The following is a 22,313-nucleotide window of genomic DNA, read 5'->3' on the forward strand; positions in this document are numbered from 1 at the left end:
CTGCAAATACTTACTCTCTGTAGAACATCTGACCCTCTGGCTAGCTTCAGTACCACAGTGCTTTATATACACAGGACTGGGCACCAATCCCCCCTCCCAACTTGCAAGTTCAGCTAAATTTTATGTTACATCAGCTAATTTCTGTGTCACTCTATTGTTTACATAAGATAGCACCTACTATCTCAATGTTTATGAATTCAGCATCTTAAAATAGGTTCAAGTTTTCTTTTGCAGAGGATTATAGACACCGTTTTGTTATAGGAATTTTCCAGTACCCAGGGCTTATCAAGGTGTTATCTAGATCCTCAACACTTCTCCGTGTTCAAACCTTGTGGAGTAGTCTCAGTGGCACCGACTCTGTCAGGGAGGGTGGAATAATGCTCTTACGAGTCAGAGTGACCTAGGATCAGTGTTGCCAGGTGGGCGGTTTTACCGCCCAATTGGGCGGTTTTCCGCGACCCGCCGCGGGAAATTTTTGCCCGCGGCGGGTTTGGTTTTTTGGGCTGGTTTTTGGGCTTCAGGGCGGTTTTTTGGGCGGGGTTAGTGACGTGGGAGGCGGGGCCGATGACGTGGGAGGCGGGGCCGATGACGTGGGAGGCGGGGCCGATGACGGGGAGGCGGGGGCCGGTGACGTGGGAGGCGGGGCCGGTGACGGCGGGGGCGGGGTTGATGACGGCGGAGGCGGGGGTGATGACGCGGGGGTGGGGGTGTCAGGGGCGGGGTTTGTGTTTGGGCAGGTTTTGGGCTGTTTTTTGGGCTGGATTGGGCTGGAAAAAAAATTTCCACCTGGCAACCCTGCCTAGGATACACAGCTTTTCACAGCTCTCAGCAAAATTGCTGCTGTATTACACAGAATGCTGAAGTCAAGGCTTTCAGAAAGATTCAGCCCTCAGCAAAAGTATAGAAAAGTTTAAGCCTTATAGCTATGCAGTTCTTGGGTCATAAATGACCTGTCAGTGGTCAGAAAAGAGCACATCAATTCAGTATACATAGGAAATCAAATACACTGGCGTTTAACTTTCAAAAAGGAGACTATGATAAAATGGAAGAACAGTGAAAAAAAACTTAGAGGAGTAGCTGCGAGGGTCAAAAATTTACATTGGGCTTGGATGCTGTTCAAAAATACCATCCTGGAAGCCCAGGCCAAATATATTCCACGTATTATAAAGGAGGAAGGAAGACCAAACGACAGCTGGCATGGTTAAAAAGTGAGGTGAAGAATGCTATTAGAGCTAAAAGAAAATCCTTCATAAAATGAAAGAAGGAACCAACTGAAAATAATAAGAAACAGCAAAAGGAATGTCAAGTCAAATTGAAAGCACTGATAAGGAAGGCAAAGAGGGACTTTGAAAAAAAAAGATTGCGTTGGAGGCAAAAACACATAGTAAAAACTTTTTTAGGTATATTAAAAGCATGAAGCCGGCAAAAGAATCGGACCGCTAGATGACCGAGGGGTAAAAGGGGCAATCAGGGAAGACAAAGCCATAGCGGAGAGATTAAATGAATTCTTGTCTTCTGTCTTCACCGAGGACGATTTGGGAGAAATACTGGTGCCAGGAATGGTATTCAAAGCTGACGAGTCGGAGAAACTGAATGAAATCTCAATAAACCTGGAGGATGTCTGCCTCGCCTCACCCTATGCTTGGAACAACCTTCCTGAGCCCTTACGCCAAGCCCCCTCCCTGCCCGTCTTCAAGTCTTTGCTTAAAGCCCACCTCTTCAATGCTGCGTTCGGCACCTAACCCTTACCGTTCAGTGAATCCAGACTGCCCCAATTTGACTGCCCCTATCGGACCGACCGTTCACTTGTCTATTAGATTGTAAGCTCTTTGAGCAGGGACTGTCTCTCTTAGTTAAATTGTACAGCGCTGCGTAACCCTAGTAGCGCTCTAGAAATGTTAAGTAGTAGTAGTAGTAGATGTCATGGGGCAATTTGACAAATTGAAGAGTAGCAAGTGTCCTGGACTGGGTGGTATTCATCCCAGAGTACTGATAGAATTGAAAAATTAACTTGCGGAACTATGGTTAGTAATATATAATTTATCTTTAAAATCGAGCATGGTAACGGAAGATTGGAGGGTGGCCAATGTAACGTCGATATTTTAAAAAGTTCCCGAGGAGATCCAGGAAATTATAGACCGGTGAGCCTGACATCAGTGCCGGACAAAATGATAGAGACTATTATAAAGAACGAAACTACAGAGCATATTCAAAAGCATGGATTAATGAGACAAAGCCAACATGGATTTAGTGAAGGGAAATCTTGTCTCACCAATCTATTACACTTCTTTGAAGGGGTGAACAAACATTTGGATAAAGGTGAGCCAGTTGATATTGTGTATCTGGATTTTCAAAAGGCATTTGACGAAGTACCTCATGAAAGACTCCAGAAGAAATTGGAGAGTCATAGATAGGAGGTCATGTCCTATTGTGGATTGAAAACAGGGAGTAGGGTTAAATGGTCAGTATGCTCAATAGAGAAGGGTAGATAGTGGGGTTCCGCAGGGGTCTGTGCTGAGACCGCTGCTTTTAACATATTTATAAATGATCTAGAGATGGGAATAACTAGTGAGGTAATTTAATTTGCTGACTACACAAAGTTATTAAAAGTTGTTAAATCACTAGAGGATTGTGAAAAATTATAAGAGGACCTTACGAGTCTGGGAGACTGGGCGTCTAAATGGCAGATGACGTTTAATATGAGCAAGTGCAAAGTGATGCATGTGGGAAAGAGAACCTGAATTATAGCTATGTAATGCAAGGTACCACATTAGGAGTCATTGACCAAAAAGGGGATCTAAGCGTCGTCGTTGATGATACGTTGCAAACCCTCCATTCAGTGTTCTGTGGCAGCAAGGAAAGCAAATAGAATGTTAGTATTATTAGGAAAGGAATGTAAAGCACAAATGAGGACGGTTATAATGCCTTTGTATCTCTCCATGGTGTGACCGCATCTCGAATATCGTGTTCAATTCTGGTCGCCGTATCTCAAAAAAGATGTAATGGAATTATAAAAGGTATAGAGAAGGGCGATTAAAATGATAAAGGGGATGGAACGGCTTCCTTATGACGAAAGGCTGAAGCGGCTAGGGCTCTTCAGCTTGTAGAAAAGACGGCTGAGGGGAAATACGATAAGAGGTCTATAAAATAATTAGTGGAACGGGTAGACGTGAATTGTTTGTTTACTCTTTCCAAAAATACTAGGACTAGGGGGCATGCGATGAAGCTACAAAGTAGTAAATTTAAAACAAATTGGAGACTTATACGGTCTGTGCCCTGAAGAGGACAGTACAAATAAAAAAGTAGCACATATGAATTATCTTCTTGGGCAGAGTGGATGGACCGTGCAGGTCTTTTTCTGCCGTCATCTACTATGTTACTATGTTCCATCACTGCAATATAATGTGTACCCTAGTGTTTCCCCTGGTTGTCAGAGATGCCTATTATATCCAGTGCTTTTTTTTTGTTGGGAAAGTACTGGTACTCATTATGGGTGGAGGTCACCACATATGGCTCCGCCCCTATGATAGCCACACTCAATTAGCCACACCCCTTATACCAGCCATGGCGCATATAAACAGGCATCGTTGAAAATATTATACCAGTATAAGAGAAAAAGTAACTTTGTGATTTTTTTTTTCATTATAAATAATTTCTGTAATCTGTTACAGCCCCAGTATACCCAGTGCAAAATAAGACAGCAGATGTAAATTCTCAAATTGGACATATTCCAAACACTAAAATGAAAATAAAATGATTTTTCTACCTTTGTTGTCTGGTGACTTTGTTTTTCTGATCATGTTGGTACCAGTCTCTGATCCTGCTGCTTTCTATCTGTTCTCTTAACTCCGTTTCCCGGCTTCTTTTCCATTTATTTCTTTACTTTCCTCCTTTCTTCTTCATTTCTTGCCCTAATTCCATAAGTAAAAGCTGGGTCCTTCGTGGAATTGACTGGAGGAGGAGGTATATGTGGATCCAGTTTTTGCCTATTTTCTCCATCCATGTGCAGTTTTTCTCCTCTCTTCCCTTTCCCTCATCTCCATCCATGTGCATCTTCTTTTCTCTTTCTTCCCCTCCATCCAAGTCCAGCATTTCTCCTCTCTTCCCTCCCCTGTATCCATATCCATCAATAATTCGTTCTCCCCTCTCCTCCATCCAAGTCCAGTATTTCTCTTCTCTCCCCTCCCCTCCATGTCCAGCACTTCTCCTCTCTCTCCGCTCTCCTCTCCATCCACGTCCAGCAATTCTCCTCTCTCCCCTCCCCTCCATGTCCAGCATTTCTCCTCTCTCTCCTGCTCTCCTCTCCATCCATTTCCAGCATTTCTTCTCTCTCTCCTCCCCTCCCATCCATGTCCAGCGATTCTCTCTTCCCTGCCCTCTCCTTCCATCCATGTCCAGCATGTCTCCTCTCTCCCCTGCCCTCCCCCTCCCATGTTAATGATTCTCCTCTCTCCCCTGCCCTCCCCTCCCATCCATGTCCAGCATGTCTCCCCTCCCTCCTGCCCTCCCCTCCCATCCATGTCAGCATGTCTCCTCTCTCTCCTGCTCTCCTCTCCATTCATTTCCAGCATTTCTTCTCTCTCTCCTCCCCTCCCATCCATGTCCAGCGATTCTCTCTTCCCTGCCCTCTCCTCCCATCCATGTCCAGCATGTCTCCTCTCTCCCCTGCCCTCCCCTCCCATGTCAACTATTCTCCTCTCTCCCCTGCCCTCCCCTCCCATCCATATCCAGCATGTCTCTCTCTCCCCTGCCCTCCCCTCCCATGTCAATGATTCTCCTCTCTCCCCTGCCCTCCCCTCCCATCCCATGTCCAGCATGTCTCCCCTCCCTCCTGCCCTCCCCTCACATCCATGTCCAGCATGTCTCCTCTCTCTCCTGCTCTCCTCTCCATCCATTTCCAGCATTTCTTCTCTCTCTCCTCCCCTCCCATCCATGTCCAGTGATTCTCTCTTCCCTGCCCTCTCCTCCCATCCATTCCAGCATGTCTCCTCTCTTCCCTGCCCTCCCCTCCCTGTCAACGATTCTCTCTCTGCCCTCCTATCCATGTCCTGTGATTCTCTCTTCCTTGCCCTCCCCTTCCATCCATGTCCAGCATGTCTCCTCTCTCTCCCCTGCCCTCCCCTCTCATCCATGTTCATCATCTCTCCCTCTCTCCCCTGTGCTCTCCCCTCCATGTCAGCAATTCTCTGTCCCCTGTCCTCCCTTCCCATGTCAACGATTCTTCTCTGTCCCCTGTCCTCTCCTCCCATGTCAGCGATTCTCCTCTCTCCCCTGCCCTCCCATCCCATCCATGTCCAGTGATCCCTCTCTCCCCTGCCCTCCCCTCCCATCCATGTCCAGCATGCCTCCTCTCTCCCCTGCCCTCTCCTCCCATCCATGGTCCAGCATGTCTCCTCTCTCCCCTGCTCTCCCCTCCCATCCATGTCCAGCAATGTCTCCTCTGCCCCCTGTCCTCCCCTCCAATCCATGTCCAGCGATTCTTCCCAGTCCTCCCATCCATGTCCAGCATGTCTCCTTTCTCCCCTGCCCTCCATCCATGTCCAGTGATTCTCCTCTGCCCCCTAACCTCCCCTCCCATCCATGTCCAGCATGTCTCCTCCTCTCCCCTGCCCTCCCCTCTCATTCATGTCCAGTGATTCTCTTTCCCCCCAACCTTCCCTGTCATCCATGTCCAACAATTCTCCTCTGCCCCCCGTCCTTCCCTCCATCCATATCCAGCAATTCTCCTCTGTCCTTGCTCTCTCCTCCATCCATCCATGTCCAGCAATTCTCCTCTCCATCCATTTCCAGCATTTCTCCTCTGTCCCCTGCCCACCCCTCCCATCCATGTCCAGCGATTCTGTCTTTCCTGCCCTCCCCTCCCATCCATGTTCAGCATCTCCTTTCTCCCCTCCCATGTCCAGCGATTCTCCTCTGCCCCCTGTCCTCCTCTGCCATTCATGTCCAGTGATTCTCCTCTCTCTCCTGCCCTCCTGTCTCATTCATGTCCAGCGATTCTCCTTCTCACGTCCTCCCCTGCCATCCATATCCAGCGACTCTCCCTCCCTCCCCCCACCCATCCTCCTCCCGCTGCCTGGGCCCCCAGCACAGCATCAGCCAGTGCAATGATTAAGAGAGGCTGCCAGCATCAGGGCCTTCCCTCTGTGAGTCCCGCCTACTTTGTTTCAACTTCCTGTTTCCACATAGGCGGGACTCGCAGAGGGAGGGCCCCGATGCTGGCAGCCTCTCTTAATCGCTGCACTGAGCTGAGTCGCTAAAAGAATGTAAGGAGGGTCGTGGGGAAGAGGGGAGCGAGAGGAAGGGTGCAGGACTTGCCGTGGAAAAAAAGGTGCTGGTACACCGTACTGGCAGGGCCGGGTCTTAGGGCGAGGCGACTGAGGCAGTCGCATAGGGCCCCGCGCTCAAGGGGGCCCCGCGCGGCATGCCTGGGGTCGCCCCGCCTGCTGCTCCCACCCCCCGACGATTCGATCGCTGTAATGTAATAAAGTTGAGAAGCGCCGAGTAGCAGGCAGTGCCTCGCATCTGCCCTGCTAAAAATCTCCTGCACGTCGTCGGGCCCGGCCTTCCTGCATTAAGTCCCGCCTCCTTTGAGGTAATAGGCTCTTCCCGCATTAAGTCCCGCCCTCCTCTGAGGTAATAGCCTATTACCTCAGAGGAGGGTGGGACTTAATGCGGGAAGAGCCTATTACCCTCAGAGGAGGGCGGGGCTTAATGCAGGAAGGGCCGGCCCAACGACGGGCAGGAGATTTTTACTAGCAGGGCAGACGCGAGGCTCTGCCTGCTACTCGATGCTTCTCAAGTTTTTTTTTTAAGTTAGTGGGTGCATTTTGGAATACGGGAGGGAGGGTGGGGGGTTGAGCTGAGGGAGGGGGGAGGGAGGGAGGGGAGGATAGGGAACATCAGGTTGGGTAATTAGTAGCCTCGCTGGGCACAGTGCTGATATATCAGTTTGAGGGGACTACAAGTTATGTTTGTTTATTGCCATGGTTACCATAGTGGGGGAACCATAGATTGGTGTATAAAGAAGATGGGAGGCAATTATTTTACTATGGGATAGTTTAATTGCCTAAGGAGAGATCAGTAGTCCAATGTATCTGGGTGGGTGGATGGGTATGGGTGACACTGTGTACAGCTAATGAGGGATTGCACGGAGGAAGAGGTGTATAGGCATGGGGCTATCTGACACAAGGCCTTTTGCCGTTTATGATGTACTCTTTTGACTAAATTGGTATGGTGTTATAGGTCTAATAGGTAATGACTATTCCTTTTGTGTATAATGTTATATAAACCTCAATAACAAAATTTAAACATAAGTTAGTGGGTGCAGCAGGGGAAAAGAGTTGGTAGGTGGGTCGGGTCAGGGGGGGGGGGACTCAGATGTGAGAAGGGTGTGGGATGGGGGTTCTCAGTTGGGGGGAGGGGGTAAGGGGGACTCAGATGTGAGAAGGGTGTGGGATGGGGGTTCTCAGTTGGGGGGAGGGGGTAAGGGGGACTCAGATGGGAGAAGGGGTGGGATGGGGGTTCTCATTTGGGGGGAGGGTAAGGGGGACTCAGGTGGGAGAAGGGTGTGGGATGGGGTTCTCAGATAGGAGAAGGGGGCTGGAACTGGGGTTTGAAAAAGGGGCCATATGGGAAATGGGGGCCATGCATGGGGCTGGTGGGAAAATGGGCATGCGTGGGTCAGGTGGGAGAATGGTTCTGGGGCTGAAAAGGGGGGGGGCTCTAATACAAGACATGTGGATGAAGGGGGCTGGAACTGGGGGCTGAAAAGGAGGGTAGTGGGATAAGGGGCTAGTACTGTAACCACTTGTACCACTCGCCTCCACCTCCCCTCCTCTCTTCCTTCCCGTTCACATTAATGATTTGATTTGCTTACTTTATTTATTTTTTGTCTATTAGATTGTAAGCTCTTTGAGCAGTGACTGTCTTTCTTCTATGTTTGTGCAGCGCTGCATATGCCTTGTAGCGCTATAGAAATGCTAAATAGTAGTAGTAGTAGTAGTACTGGGACTGGATGCTGAAAAGGGGCAGGGGCTGAAACTGTGGGTACTGGGGGCTGAAAAGGAGATAGGGAGAAGTGGCTGGGGCTGAAGCTTGGACTGGTGAGAGAAAGGGCTGGGGACGGGTTGAAACTGGGGGCTGAAAAGGGGACAGGGAGGAGTGGCTGGGGCTGAAGCTCGGGACCTGGTGGGAGAAAAGGGCTGGGGCTGAAACGGGGGGACTGGTGGGATAGTGGGGCTGGAACTGGGGGCTGAAAAAAAGGGTCAGAGAGAGGGGGCAGATCCTGGAATGGAAGGGGGAGCGAGAGGGAGGGCAGACCCGGATGGATGGGAAAGGGAGGGTAAATGGTGGATTGAAGGGGCAGAGAGAAAGGGCAGACAGTGGATGGAAGGGATAGAAAGGGCAGACAGTGAATGGAAGGGGCAGAGATAGACGTGCACGGAAGGGGCAGGGAGAGAGGGCAGACATTGGATGAAGGGGACAGCAGACAGGGCAGACACTGGATGGCAGAGAGAGAGCGAAGACAGATGCTGGATGGAAGGAAGACAGTGAAAAGAAGATGAGGAAAGCAGAAACCAGAGACGACAAACTGTAAATAAAATATATATTTTTATTTTTTTGCTTTAGGATATAGTATTGTAGCTGTGCTAATAAATGTTTATAATAGAACATGTAAATAAGGTAATCTTTTTATTGGACTAATTTTAATAATTTTGACAAACATTCAGAGAACAAAGCCCCCTTCCTCAGGTCGGATAGGATACTTTAACAGCTCTATACTGTATTGACCTGAGGACGGAGGTTTGGCCTCTGAAAGCTAAATGTATTAGTCCAATAAAATGCTATTATTTTATTTTCTATATTTGTTTTATTTCTATTTGTTAATTTGTAAAGTGGTGATTGGTATTTGTTAGGTTTTTTTTCAAATTTACAATCTGTTGTCTTTATATTTTGCACAGTACTAGGGCACATTTTCTGTTTCTGTGGTGTTGGTATTGTATGCAGAGTCCGGCATCTTGGGGGTTCAGTTTAATTTTTGTCTAAATAGGAAAGTTTTAAATATTTACCTACTTATTCTATAGTGGATTAGGGTGTATCTGTGTTTGTGAAAAAGACATGGTTTTCAGTTGGCATTGACTGTGTAGGATCGACAAGCCCTGGAGCTGGGGCCTTGGAGCTCGGAGAGAGGGGTGGCCGGCTCTGGAGCTAGGGTGGGGCGGAGTTAGGGTGGGGGCAGGGCTAGGGTGGGGCCCTGTCAAATTGGTCTGCATAGGGCCCCCGCACTTGCTAAGACCGGCCCTGCGTACTGGTGCATACCAGCACACAAAAAGCTCTGATTATATCTATCTTTTCATTTAGTGCAATATATTCTAACTTTCCCATCTTATTTTTTGGCACTTCCTCCATTTGTCTACTCATCCAGGGCTCTTGCTTTTAACTAAGAGAAAGTTTCCACTTCTGCAGCACTGGCACCCCTTGTGGCCTGCCTGGTTCCAACCTCAGTTATTGAAACCATAAGGGACTCTGTAGTTTCTCCTCTTGGGTGATCAGTGCTGTTGTAGTGCCAGCAGAAAATATTGGACAAACTGTGGGAGGGGAAGAGGAGAAGACATGCTTCTCATTTCACACTGAAGCTCCTTCCTGACCTGCATCTGTATTTTGTATGAGTTCAGGAGAACATGGCAACTATTAATATATATTATACCAGTTTACCAATTCTAAATCCTATAGTTATTGTAGAATAACACAGTAAATTGTTCCAGACTATTTTCATCACTGTGCACAAATCTGTACAAGGTGGGAAGTAGCATGCAGATCTTCCACAGGTGTCTGCACCTCCAATGTGCCACTTCTTACTGGGTGAAATATTTATTTGCAGGCTGAATGATCAGAAGAGAATGCATGAATATAAGCAAGAACTGGCGGAAATGACGAGGAAAGTCAGTGATAGGCCATACCTCTTTGAACAGATTACAAAGGTAACAGGAGAAAACAGTACTTTTCCTAAATTTCTCATAGGGGTGCTCCCTTCTTGTGCTGCCTGGGAAGAAAAACTCTGCTCCTCTGACAGAAAGATCAGCCTGTTAAGAAAACTAACTTCTAACTACACCCCCCATAATGTCTTATTAGCAGTACATATGAACAGTTTTGCTTTTATGAATTCATACTGAAAAAAAAATCTAACAATTTTTTTTTAAAGACTGATTAGAATATCCAGGGCATAGAGGAGGTAACCAGCATGGGCTGCATAGAGTGGCAGGTACCAAATATGGCAAGAAAGCAACAGAACTGTAGAATGTTGCTTTCTTGCCATATTTGGTACTTGCCACTCTATGCAGCCCAAGCTGGTTACCTCCTCAATGCCTTTGTTTAGGATTATACGTGCTGCTCTGTGCAGGCTACACCTCTGTGTCATTTCCTTTTGCTTTGACTGAGGCTGGCCTCTTGCTAGGTAGGACTCCTTTGGGACCGATATTGAAAGCCTCTCTTGCCCACTTAAGTAGCTCCCCAACGCCTAAGTGGTGATATTAACCGGTAGAGTACCACTGATATCCCCATAGACACCAAAACAAAAAGTGAGGTCAGGGGCAGCGCTGGAGGTGGCACTGGGGAGGACCCCTGAGATTATGAGGGTGCCAGCAATATTTAGTGTGGGCACCCGCATAGCTAAGTGGCTTAATTTAAGACAGCTCAAGAGCTGTTCTAAATAAGGCCACTTAGCTATGCGGGTGGTGACATTGAATATTGCCAGCACTCTCATAACTAAAACCAAAAGAACCCCCCCCCCCCAGCGCCCCCTCCCTCCCCCTCCCTCCAGCCCTCAGCAGTAAGAAGCCCCCTCTGACTACAGCTGTCAAGGTGGGCCTACCTGTAGCGCTGGTGGACATCGGGGGCAGGAGTGCAGCTCCCTCACTTCCAGTCCCTTAAAACGGCCCTCCAAAATGGCTGCTGTGACTCCTCGTGGCAGCTCGTGGTACCGATATAAGGCCCAAATTGCTTTAGAAAATAAACTTGAAAGCCATAAGCTTCCAAGACCCTATACAAGAAAGTCCAGTTAACCCTGTCAAAGACCTTTTCTGCATCAAAGCTAATTAGTAAGGAAGACCATTTCTTAACTTTTGCTCTCTCCATTGAGGCCAATAACTTCTATATATTTTTCACCATAGCACAGCCACTCATAAAGCCTACCTGGGGATCAGCTATAAACGAAGGCAGCACCTGGGACAACTTCCTAGTGGCTAAGAGTTTTGCAAATAATTTAGCTTCAAAGTTGAATAATGAGAGAGGGCGATAAGATTCTAGTAGTTCAGGGTCCTTCCCTGGCTTCAATAATACTATAATCAGCGCTTTTTTGTGCTGGTATGGCATACTGGCACCTTTTTTAACTAGTGCCGGCTCACCTGCCCACCCTCATCTTCCCGACAGCCCTGCTTTCTGTTCCTGCCACCCCGCATTTGAATCTTCTATTTTTTTTTACCTGAAGTCGCAGCGCCGGTGGCGGCATTAGTGAAAGCAACATGCTCAGCTCCAGCCTTCCCTTCCCTCTGTGTCCCGCCTTCCTCTGATGTAGTTTCCTGTTTCTGCGAGGGCGGGACACTGAGAGGGAAGGGAAGGCTGGAGGCTAGCCTGCTGCTTTCACTAATGCTGCCGCCAGCGCTGCGACTTCAGGTAAAAAAATAAAAGATTCAAATGCGGGGTGGCAGGAACAGAAAGCAGGGCTGTCGGGAAGATGAGGGTGGCCAGGTGAGCCGGCACTAGGAAAAAAAGGTGCCAGTATGCCATACCAGCACAAACAAGTGCTGATTATAGTATTATTGAAGCCAGGGAAGGACCCTGAACTACTAGAATCTTATCGCCCTCTCTCATTATTCAACTTTGAAGCTAAATTATTTGCAAAGCTCTTAGCCACTAGGTTGTCCCAGGTGCTGCCTTCGTTTATAGCTGATCCCCAGGAAGGCTTTATGAGTGGCTGTGCTATGGTGAAGTTGACGGGAGCTGAAAAGGGAGGCAGGTGGAGGCTGGGGCGAGTCACTGGACATGGATGGGAGGGGAGGATAGGGGGCAAAGGAGAATCGCTGGACATGGAGGGGAAGGCAGGGGAGAGAGAGGACAAATCGCTGGGCATGGATGGTTAGGGGAGGGCAGAGGAGAATCACTGGACGGAGGGGAGGGCAGGGGAGAGAGGAGAATCACTGGACGTGGTTGGGAGGGGAGGGCAGGGGAGACTGCAGAGTTGCTGGACATGGATGGATGGCGGGGAGGGCAGGAGAAATGCTGGACATGGATGGAGGAGAGGGAAGACAGGCAAGAGATGCACATGGATAGAGGAGAGGAGAGAGAAAAGAAATGCTGGACATGGATGGCGTGGAGGGCAGGGAAGAGAGGAGAAATGGAGGGAAGGAACAGAGGAAGGAGATGCACACGGTTGGAGGGGAAGGGAGAGAGGAGAAATTATGGACATGGATAGAGAGGAGGGAAGACAGAGGAAGTAGATGCAATGGATAGAGTGGAGGGGGAGAGGAGAAATGCTGGACATGGATGGAGGGAGAGAGGAAAAATGCTGGACATGGATGGATGAGAGGGAAGAGAGAGGAAGGAGATACTTATGGATGGGAGGGAAGAAAGAGGAAGGAGATGCATACTGACGAGACCGTTATTAAATTGGACTTGGGGAAAATATTTCTGAGATAAGCAGCATAAAATGTTTTGTACTTTTTTGGGATCTTGTCAGGTATTTGTGACCTGGATTGGCCACTGTTGGAAATAGGTTGCTGGGCTTGATGGGCCTTTGGTCTGTCCTGGTATGGCAATACTTATGTACTTATATACTTATGAGATGAGGGAAAAGGAAAAGAGGAGAAAAACTATACATGGATGGAGAAAATAGGCAAAAGCTGGATCCACTCTATACCTTCTCCAGCCAAGTACGCGGAGGACCCAGCTTTTACCTATGGATGTAGGGCAAGAAATGAAGAAGAAAGAATGAAAGTAAAGGAATAAATGGAAAGGATGTCCTGGAAACGGAGTTAAGAGAACAGATAGAGAACAGCAGAATCATCAAGAAATTGATTCTGTCCTATTGGGTGGCAGAAGATTCACCACCACTACCTGCAGCTATGGTTTGTCAATATGAGGGAAATGGTCTTTTTAAAACTTAGGACCTATCAGCACAGCAGTACCACTATCTCCCACAGCTGATGATAAGAATGCTGTGGCGCAAGTTATTACACTTGTACCCTGCAACTACTTAGACAGTAGACTCATTTTGCACACCATTCATTTTCAATTTGGTATTGCTCTGTTGTTGTTATATCTGACTGTTGCAATTAAATATATTTTAAAAAACCAAAACAAAAGAAAGGTGAATGGTACTATTTGTTTTTTGGTGGTCGCAGGTGACGGAAGAATATTGGGTTGCGTTCATTCAGCACCCCCAATCATTTTGAAAAGTTGGCTCCTATGCATGTGAACACCACCCTTTCCGTGAAGAAGTATTTCATCAGATTACTTCTATCCCTTTTCACCTTCATCCTATACCCCCCCTTTCCAGAGCTTCCTCTCAAATACCCAGTGTACCTGAATGTAACTCACCTTGAACTATTACTGAAAAAGGTGTGAGCAAAAGCTGAAAGAAATAAGTAAATAAATTGAAAGAGACTTGGAAAAATAAGTAAATAAATAAATTGAAACATCTCTATCATATTTTCCCTCTCCTACATAAGTACATAAGTACATAAGTAGTGCCATACTGGGAAAGACCAAAGGTCCATCTAGCCCAGCATCCTGTCACCGACAGTGGCCAATCCAGGTCAAGGGCACCTGGCACGCTCCCCAAACGTAAAAACATTCCAGACAAGTTATACCTAAAAATGCGGAATTTTTCCAAGTCCATTTAATAGCGGTCTATGGACTTGTCCTTTAGGAATCTATCTAACCCCTTTTTAAACTCCGTCAAGCTAACCGCCCGTACCACGTTCTCCGGCAATGAATTCCAGAGTCTAATTACACGTTGGGTGAAGAAAAATTTTATCGATTCGTTTTAAATTTACCACACTGTAGCTTCAACTCATGCCCTCTAGTCCTAGTATTTTTGGATAGCGTGAACAGTCGCTTCACATCCACCCGATCCATTCCACTCATTATTTTATACACTTCTATCATATCTCCCCTCAGCCGTCTCTTCTCCAAGCTGAAAAGCCCTAGCCTTCTCAGCCTCTCTTCATAGGAAAGTCGTCCCATCCCCACTATCATTTTTGTCGCCCTTCGCTGTACCTTTTCCAATTCTACTATATCTTTTTTGAGATACGGAGACCAGTACTGAACACAATACTCCAGGTGCGGTCGCACCATGGAGCGATACAACGGCATTATAACATCCGCACACCTGGACTCCATACCCTTCCTAATAACACCCAACATTCTATTCGCTTTCCTAGCCGCAGCAGCACACTGAGCAGAAGGTTTCAGCGTATCATCGACGACGACACCCAGATCCCTTTCTTGATCCGTAACTCCTAACGTGGAACCTTGCAAGACGTAGCTATAATTCGGGTTCCTCTTACCCACATGCATCACTTTGCACTTGTCAACATTGAACTTCATCTGCCACTTGCACGCCCATTCTCCCAGTCTCGCAAGGTCCTCCTGTAATCGTTCACATTCCTCCTGCGACTTGATGACCCTGAATAATTTTGTGTCATCGGCGAATTTAATTACCTCACTAGTTATTCCCATCTCTAGGTCATTTATAAATACATTAAAAAGCAACGGACCCAGCACAGACCCCTGCGGGACCCCACTAACTACCCTTCTCCACTGAGAATACTGGCCACGCAATCCTACTCTCTGCTTTCTATCTTTCAACCAGTTCTTAATCCATAATAATACCCTACCTCCGATTCCATGACTCTGCAATTTCTTCAGGAGTCTTTCGTGCGGCACTTTGTCAAACGCCTTCTGAAAATCCAGATATACAATATCAACCGGCTCCCCATTGTCCACATGTTTGCTTACCCCCTCAAAAAAATGCATTAGAGATCTTTAAGTATTGAGATCTTTAAGTCTGTTCTCATAAGTTTTATGACGAAGACCACTGACCATTTTCGTAGATGCCGTCTGGCCCCACTTCATCCTGTTTATATCTTTTTGAAGGTGCGATCTCCAGAATTGTACACAATATTTTAAATAAGGTCTCAACAGAGTCTTATACAGGGGCATCATCATCTCCTTTTTTTTTCCTACTGGCCATTCCTCTCCTACGCACCCAACCATCCTTCTAGCTTTTACTGTCGATTTTTCTACCTGGCCACTTTAAGATCATCACAAACAGTCACATCCAAGTCCTGTTCCTCTTTTATCACAAAAGTTCTTCACCTCTAAACTGTACCATTCCCTTAGGTTTTTTGCATCCAAACGCATGACCCTGCATTTTTAGCATTAAATCTTAACTGCCAATTCCTGGAATATTCTTCAAGCTTCCTAGGTCCCGCGTCATGGGGACAGACCTAAAGATCTTATTGTTTTTCCACAGTTGAAATCTGGAACTCATTACCTTCTTCATTCGTCATTGCTTGTCTTATGATATTTTTTCGAAAAGAATACCTATAACATGGTTATAAATGGTTATTTCCATTCATCATGCTGATCAATCTATAGATGGTGGGTTGTGTCATCTACCAGCAGGTGGAGATAGAGAGCAATCCTTTGCCTCCCTATATGTGGTCATGTGCTGCCGGGAAACTTCCTCAGTATGTTCTCTATCTCAGCAGTGGTGGTCCACACAGCAGCAGCTCTGGCTAGGCCTCCAAGCTTAATTTTTAGGTTTTGTTGAGTGCCTGGGGTTGAGGGCTCTTCGTGAGCAAGTGCAAAACCTGGTGGCGCCAGGGTCCCTCCTTTCTCCCCCTCCCGCTGGCTCCGTTAAAAAAAAAAATTTTGGACGTCCTTAAGGGCTTTATTTCGACGTTTATTTAAACGTTTATTGCAGCTACTCACTGGGACACCAGGTCGTTACAGCTCGGAGCGAGAAGCATGTAATTTTTACCTTTTATAGCGGGCAGGCGCGTTCCCGATTGATCTCCACGTGGCCTATGGCGTCGGAGGGCCGGAGGGCGCTGAAGAATCGCTCCCCGGACCGCGTGTGCGCTTATAGCGGGATGCGGTGGGGGGGTTTTAAAGGTCTGATTCGTCCTTGGTGGGTTGTCAGTTTGGAGGCCGGTCAGTGTCCCGGCGTCTTCCTCTGGCGCGGCGGTTTTTCCCGCCATAAAACGCCCATCCCCCGCTGCTCGCCTCCGCATCTTGGAGGCCACTCTGCTCGGACGGATTCTTCTTGGGCCGCCCTTGAGCTGGGAGACGTTCATGCCATGGCCGCCCTTGATTTGGGCGACGGCAAAAAAGCGGGCTAAAGTTAAGCGCCGTTCTTCCCGCGTGGCTCCTTCGCGGAGTGTCGCGCTGGACGCCATCTTGGATGCGCAGCATGTTGCCTCCCCCGCTCTTGCGAGCGCCGGTTGAGGGTGCGTCTAGGGCTGTGGCCCAGGCTGCTGAAATTCACAGTCTGGGGAGTTTCTCCCCCGAGTTTATTTTGCTGCTGCATCAGGCCTTCCTTATCAGTCGCCAATACCTTGGAGCCCGGAGAGTGGCAGCTATCTGCTCAGGCTTTCTTGGACCATCACGAAGCGCTGGGCCAGCCGAGACTAGATCTGATGGCGTCATCGGCCAATTGCCAAGTGCCGCGCTTTTTCAGCAGGAGGACGGGACCCTCGATCCCTGGGAGTAGATGCTCTTCTCCAACAGTGGCCGACACAAGAGCTTCTCTATTTGTTCCCGCCCTGGCCCATGTTGGGCAGGGTGCTAGACCCGGGTGGCAAAGCATCCGGGCCGGATAATCCTGGTGGGTACGGACTGGCCCAGACGTCCCTGGTATGCGGACTTGATCAGGCTCTCAGTCGACGATCCTCTGCGGCTGCCAGTGGAGCAGGGCCTGTTACATCAGGGTCCCGTGGTGATGGAGGATCCCTCCCCCTTTGGTCTTACGGCCTGGCTATTGAGCGGCAGCGTCTGAGAAAGAAGGGCTTCTCAGACAAGGTCATTGCCACTATGCTGAGAGCGAGGAAGCGCTCTACTTCTACTGCTTACGCTATGGCGTACCTTTGCAGCGTGGTGTGAAGCAGGCTCACTTTCTCCCTTCACTGCTCCAATTTCTTCAGTGTTGGCATTCCTGCAAGAAGGTCTGGAGAAAGGCCTGTCGCTCAGTTCCCTTAAAGTCCAGGTAGCGGCTCTGGCTTGCTTCAGGGGCCGCCTGAAGGGTGCTTCCCTGGCTTCGCAGCCAGATGTGGTGCGCTTTCTCAAGGGAGGTTAATCACCTGCGCCCTCCTCTGCACTCAGTGGTGCCTGCGTGGAATCTCAACCTGGTGCTAAGAGCCTTGCAGAAGCCGCCTTTTGAACCCTTGTCTAGGGCATCTCTGAAAGACCTGACATTGAAAGCAGTCTTTTTGGTGGCTATCACTTCAGCCAGAAGAGTTTCGGCTCCAGGCACTTCATAGTCGAGAGCCTTTTCTGCAGTTCACTGAGGCAGGAGTGACTATTCGCACAGTGCCTTCCTTTCCTGCCAAGATTGTTTCTCGCTTCCATGTGAATCAGCAGCTCTGTCTCCCTTCCTTTCGTAGGGAGGACTACCCAGAGAATACTCTGCTCTCAATATCTGATGTGAGACGAGTCATCATCAGATACTTGGAAATGACCAATGATTTCCGGAAATCGGATCATCTGTTTGTCCTGTTTGCAGGTCCTCGTAAGGGTCTGCAGGCTTCTAAGCCTACAGTGGCAAGATGGGTCAAGGAAGCCATTGCAGCGGCTTATGTGGCCGCGGGGGAAGGTGCCGCGATCCAGCTGAAGGCTCACTCCACTAGAGCTCAGGCGGCCTCGATGGCAGAGGCCGGGTCCGTCTCCTTGGAAGAGATTTGCAAGGCGGCAACTTGGGCATCGGCCCATACCTTCTCCAGGCATTACCGCTTGGCTGTGGCTGCTCGGGCGGAGGCCCGGTTTGGAGCTTCAGTGTTGCGGTCAGGGATTTCAATGTCCCGCCCTGGGTGAGTACTGCTTCGGTACATCCCACCAGTCTATGGATTGATCAGCATGATGATATGGAAGGTAAAATTATGTATCATACCTGATAATTTTCTTTCCATTAATCATAGCTGATCAATCCATAGCCCCTCCCAGATATCTGTATTGTTTATTTTCTGGTTACATTTCAGGTTCAAGTTTAGTCTTCAGTTCCTGTTCAGGAGGACTTCGTGTTCAAGTTTTTCAATGGATTCTTCAAGAGTTGAGACGAATTTGTGTTACAGTGAGCTGCTGCATTCCTCTCCCCTCCGTTTTACGGGGCTGGATTGAGACATAAATTCTGCCGGAGCTCCCTCCCGCTTCGTGCGGCAGTAGGGCAGCTTTGTACCCCTCCCGCTTCGGCGGTGTTAGGGTCAGTCAGCTCCTCCCGCGGTTGCGGTTGCAGGATAGCCAGATCCCCCCGCATCGGCGGGTGTGGTGTCCCTCCCCCGCTCCGCGGGGATGAGCTGGACGGATTCCCCTCCCCCACTTGTGTGGGGATGAGCTGGGTTAATTCCCCTCCCCCGTTTCGGCGGTGGTGAGCTGGGCAGAGTGTCCCTTTGTGGGTGTAATTCTCTAAGTGCTGAGTCCTGCGGATGGAGCTTGGATATCGACATACTGAGGAGTTTCCGGCAGCACATGACCACATATAGGGAGGCAAAAGGATTGTTCTCTATCTCCACCTGCTGGTAGATGGACACAACCCACCAGTCTATGGATGATCAGCTATGATTAATGGAAAGAAATTATCAGGTATGATACATAATTTTACCTTGATAGTTTTTTGAAAATGAGATGATATGTACAGAATGAATGAGGCTGTAATAATTTTTACTTCTGTAGCCAGGACCTGCCCTCCAGAGGATGTACTATCCTCGCGTACCGAGGATATGTCTCCAAATGCTGCCCAGGAGGGGAGGGTTAGGACAGCTGTTGTAGTTGGTGATTCGATCATTAGGCATATAGATAGCTGGATGGCTGGTGGACGTGAGATCGCCTGGTGACTTGCCTGCCTGGTGCGAAGGTGGTGGACCTCACGCATCACCTAGATAGGATTTAGATAGTGCTGGGGAGGAGCCGGCTGTCTTGGTACATGTGGGTACCAGTGACATAGGAAAATGGGGGAGAGAGGTTCTGGAAGCCAAATTAGGCTCTTAGGTAGAAAGCTCAAATCCAGAACCTCTAGGGTAGCATTTCTGAAATGCTACCCGTTCCACGCCCAGGGCCCAAGAAACAGGCAGAGCTCCAGAGTCTCAATGCATGGATGAGGTGATGGTGCAGGGAGGAGGGTTTTAGTTTGTTAGGAACTGGGGAAACATTCTGGGGAAGGGGGAGCCTATTCCGAAGGATGGGCTCCACCTTAACCAGGGTGGGACTAGGCTGCTGGCATCAGCATTTAAAAAGGAGATAGAGCAGCTTTTAAACTAGAAATGGGGGGAAGGCCGACAATTCGCTCAAAAGCGCATAACAGGGAAGATAGGGTATCCTGAAAGTGAGGTTGCAAAAGAGACCATAGTAGATCAGGTGTCCTTAAATAAAATGAAAATCAGACAAAATATTGCAAATTAATATTGTCAAGTACTGAGCATGATGTAAATAGAACAACAAACATAGATTGAAATGTCTATTTGCGAATGCCAGGAGCATAAGAAATAAGATGGGCGGGTTAGAATATATTGCACTTAAATGAAAAATTAGATATAATAGGCATCTCTGAGACCTGGTGGAAGGAGGATAACCAGTGGGACACTGTCATACCGGGGTACAAATTATATCGTTGTGATAGGGTGGATCGAATTGGTGGAGGGGGTAGCATTGTATATTAAGGAAAGCCTTGAATCAAATGGATTGAAAATTCTGCAGGAAACAAAACACTTCTTGGAATCACTGTGGATTGAAATTCCACGTGCTAAAGGGGAAAAGGATAGTGATAGGAGTGTACTACCGTCCGCTTGGCCAGGATGAACAGACGGAATGCAGAAATGTTAAAGGAAATTAGGGACGCAAACAAACTGGGGAACACCAATAATAATGGGTGATTTCAATTACCCTGATATTGACTAGGAGGTAAAATTCCTTGATGAATCAAGGACTGCTTTATGGAGCAGCTGGTACAGGAGCCGACGAGAGAAGGACCAAATTCTAGACCTAGTCCTTAGTGGAGCGCATGATCTGGTGCGGGGCCAATTGATAACAGTGATCATAATATGATTGGATTTGATATTAGCTTTGAGTAAATATACATAGGAAATCAAATACGTTAGTGTTTAACTTTAACGCTGTGGAAACTAAAATGAATAAAATCTTTTTTCCCTAGAGGTCTTTTGTACCTCATACAGTTCGTCATTCTATGCCATCTGGATATTGTAACAGAGTTTACGCTGGATGTAAAGAGCAACTAATTAAGAAAACTGCAGACGGCCCAAAATACAGCGGCCAGATTAATTTATGGCAAGTCAAATTTTGAAAGTGCCGCGCCCTCCGAGAGAAACTGCATTGGATTCCTGTCAAGATCGAATCACCTTTAAAATCTGTTCTCTAGTTCACAAAATCCCATATGGCGAAGTTCCTGGCTACATGATTCATCTCATCATCCTACCTCCCAGGAATACATTTAGACTCTCCCGTTCATATCTAAACCTTCATTATCCAAACTGCAAATGCAAAAAGTACAAATCCACGTATGCTACATCCTTCTCTTTCATCAGCACTCAGCTTTGTAACTCTTTGCCGAAAACCATAAAAACCATCACCAACACCTAGCATTCAGGAAATCACTAAGACCATGTTATTTGGAAACACTAATCTCACAGTCTCTGCATTGTGTCTCCACTGTTGGATGCGCATCAATCTAGAGACAATTTTGGACACATTCCCCTTCCCTCCTCTCTCCTGGTTTCCCTACTCCTTCTGTCCCTTCCTCTTCCTCCCCATTATCCTCTTGTGTAGGTTTTCTGCTGTATTAGCTTCATTTACTTGCAATTGGCGTCTGCTTTTGTGGTGCGCTGTAAGCCACATTGAGCCTGACACTGTTGGGAACTGTGGGGTACAAATGAGATAATAATAAATAAATCTGAGGCTGGCACAAAATATTTTTAAAGTTATTTTTAGAGGGTGGGAGGGGGTTAGTGACCACTGGGGGAGTAAGGGGAAGTCATCCCCGATTCTCTCTGGTGGTCATCTGGTCATTTCGGCCACCTTTTTGTGCCTTGGTCATAAGAAAAACAGGACCAGGTAAAGTCGTCCAAGTGCTCATCAGAGACACCCTTTTTTTTCCATTATGGGTCGAGGATGTCCATGTGTTAGGCACACCCACCTTCGCTACGCCTCCAATACGCCCCCTTGAACTTGGCCGTCCCTGCGATGGAGAAGCAGTTGGGACGTCCAAAATCAGCTTTTAATTATACCGATTTGGACAACGCTGGGAGAAGGACACCCATCTTCCGATTTGTGTTGAAAGATGGGCGTCCTCTTTCGAAAATGAGCCTGCTGGTTAAAATTTTTTTAGGTATATTAAAAGCAGGAAGCCGACAAAAGAATCGGTTGGACCACTAGGTGACCGAGGAGTAAGAGGGGCGATCAGGGAAGACAAAGCCATAGCGGAGAGATTAAATGAATTCTTTGGTTCAGTCTTCACCGAGGAAGATTTGGATGGGATACCTGTGCCAGAAATGTTATTCGAAGCTGATGAGTCGGAGAAACTTAATGAATTCTCTGTAAACCTGGAGGATGTAATGGGGCAGTTCTACAAACTGAGAGAAACAAATCTCCTGGACAGATGGTAATACTCCTAGAGTACCGATAGAACTGAAAAATGAAACTTGCGGAGCTATTGTTAGTAATATGTAAATTTATCCTTAAAATCGAGCGTGGTACCAGAAGATTGGAGGGTGGCCAATATAACGCCGATTTCTAAAAAAGGTTCCAGAGGAGATCTGGGAAATTATAGACCGGTGAGTCTGATGTCGGTGCCAGACAAAATGGTAGAGACTATTAAAAAGAACAAAATTACAGAGCATTTTCAAAAGCATGGCTTTAGTGAAGGGAAATCTTGCCTCACCAATCTACTACATTTCTTTGAAGGAGTGAACAAACATGTGAGCCGGTTGATATTGTGTATCTGGATTTTCAGAAGGCGTTTGACAAAGTACCTCATGAAAGACTCCAAAGGAAATTGGAGAGTCATGAGATAGGAGGTAGTGTCCTCTTGT

At 47.7% G+C, this 22,313-nt stretch overlaps 1 protein-coding gene across 1 annotated transcript in view; it reads left to right on the plus strand.

The window, feature by feature from the left end:
- The window catches only part of FAM161B (FAM161 centrosomal protein B), a 277,968-nt gene that overhangs the window by 210,605 nt on the left and 45,050 nt on the right, over positions 1–22,313 (plus strand). Inside the window, 1 exon segment of the mRNA XM_030215409.1 lies at positions 9,881–9,980. Coding sequence (XP_030071269.1) covers positions 9,881–9,980 — 100 coding nt within the window.

Source organism: Microcaecilia unicolor, chromosome 9 (assembly GCF_901765095.1).
Source record: "Microcaecilia unicolor chromosome 9, aMicUni1.1, whole genome shotgun sequence".
Taxonomy (NCBI): Eukaryota; Metazoa; Chordata; class Amphibia; order Gymnophiona; family Siphonopidae; genus Microcaecilia; species Microcaecilia unicolor.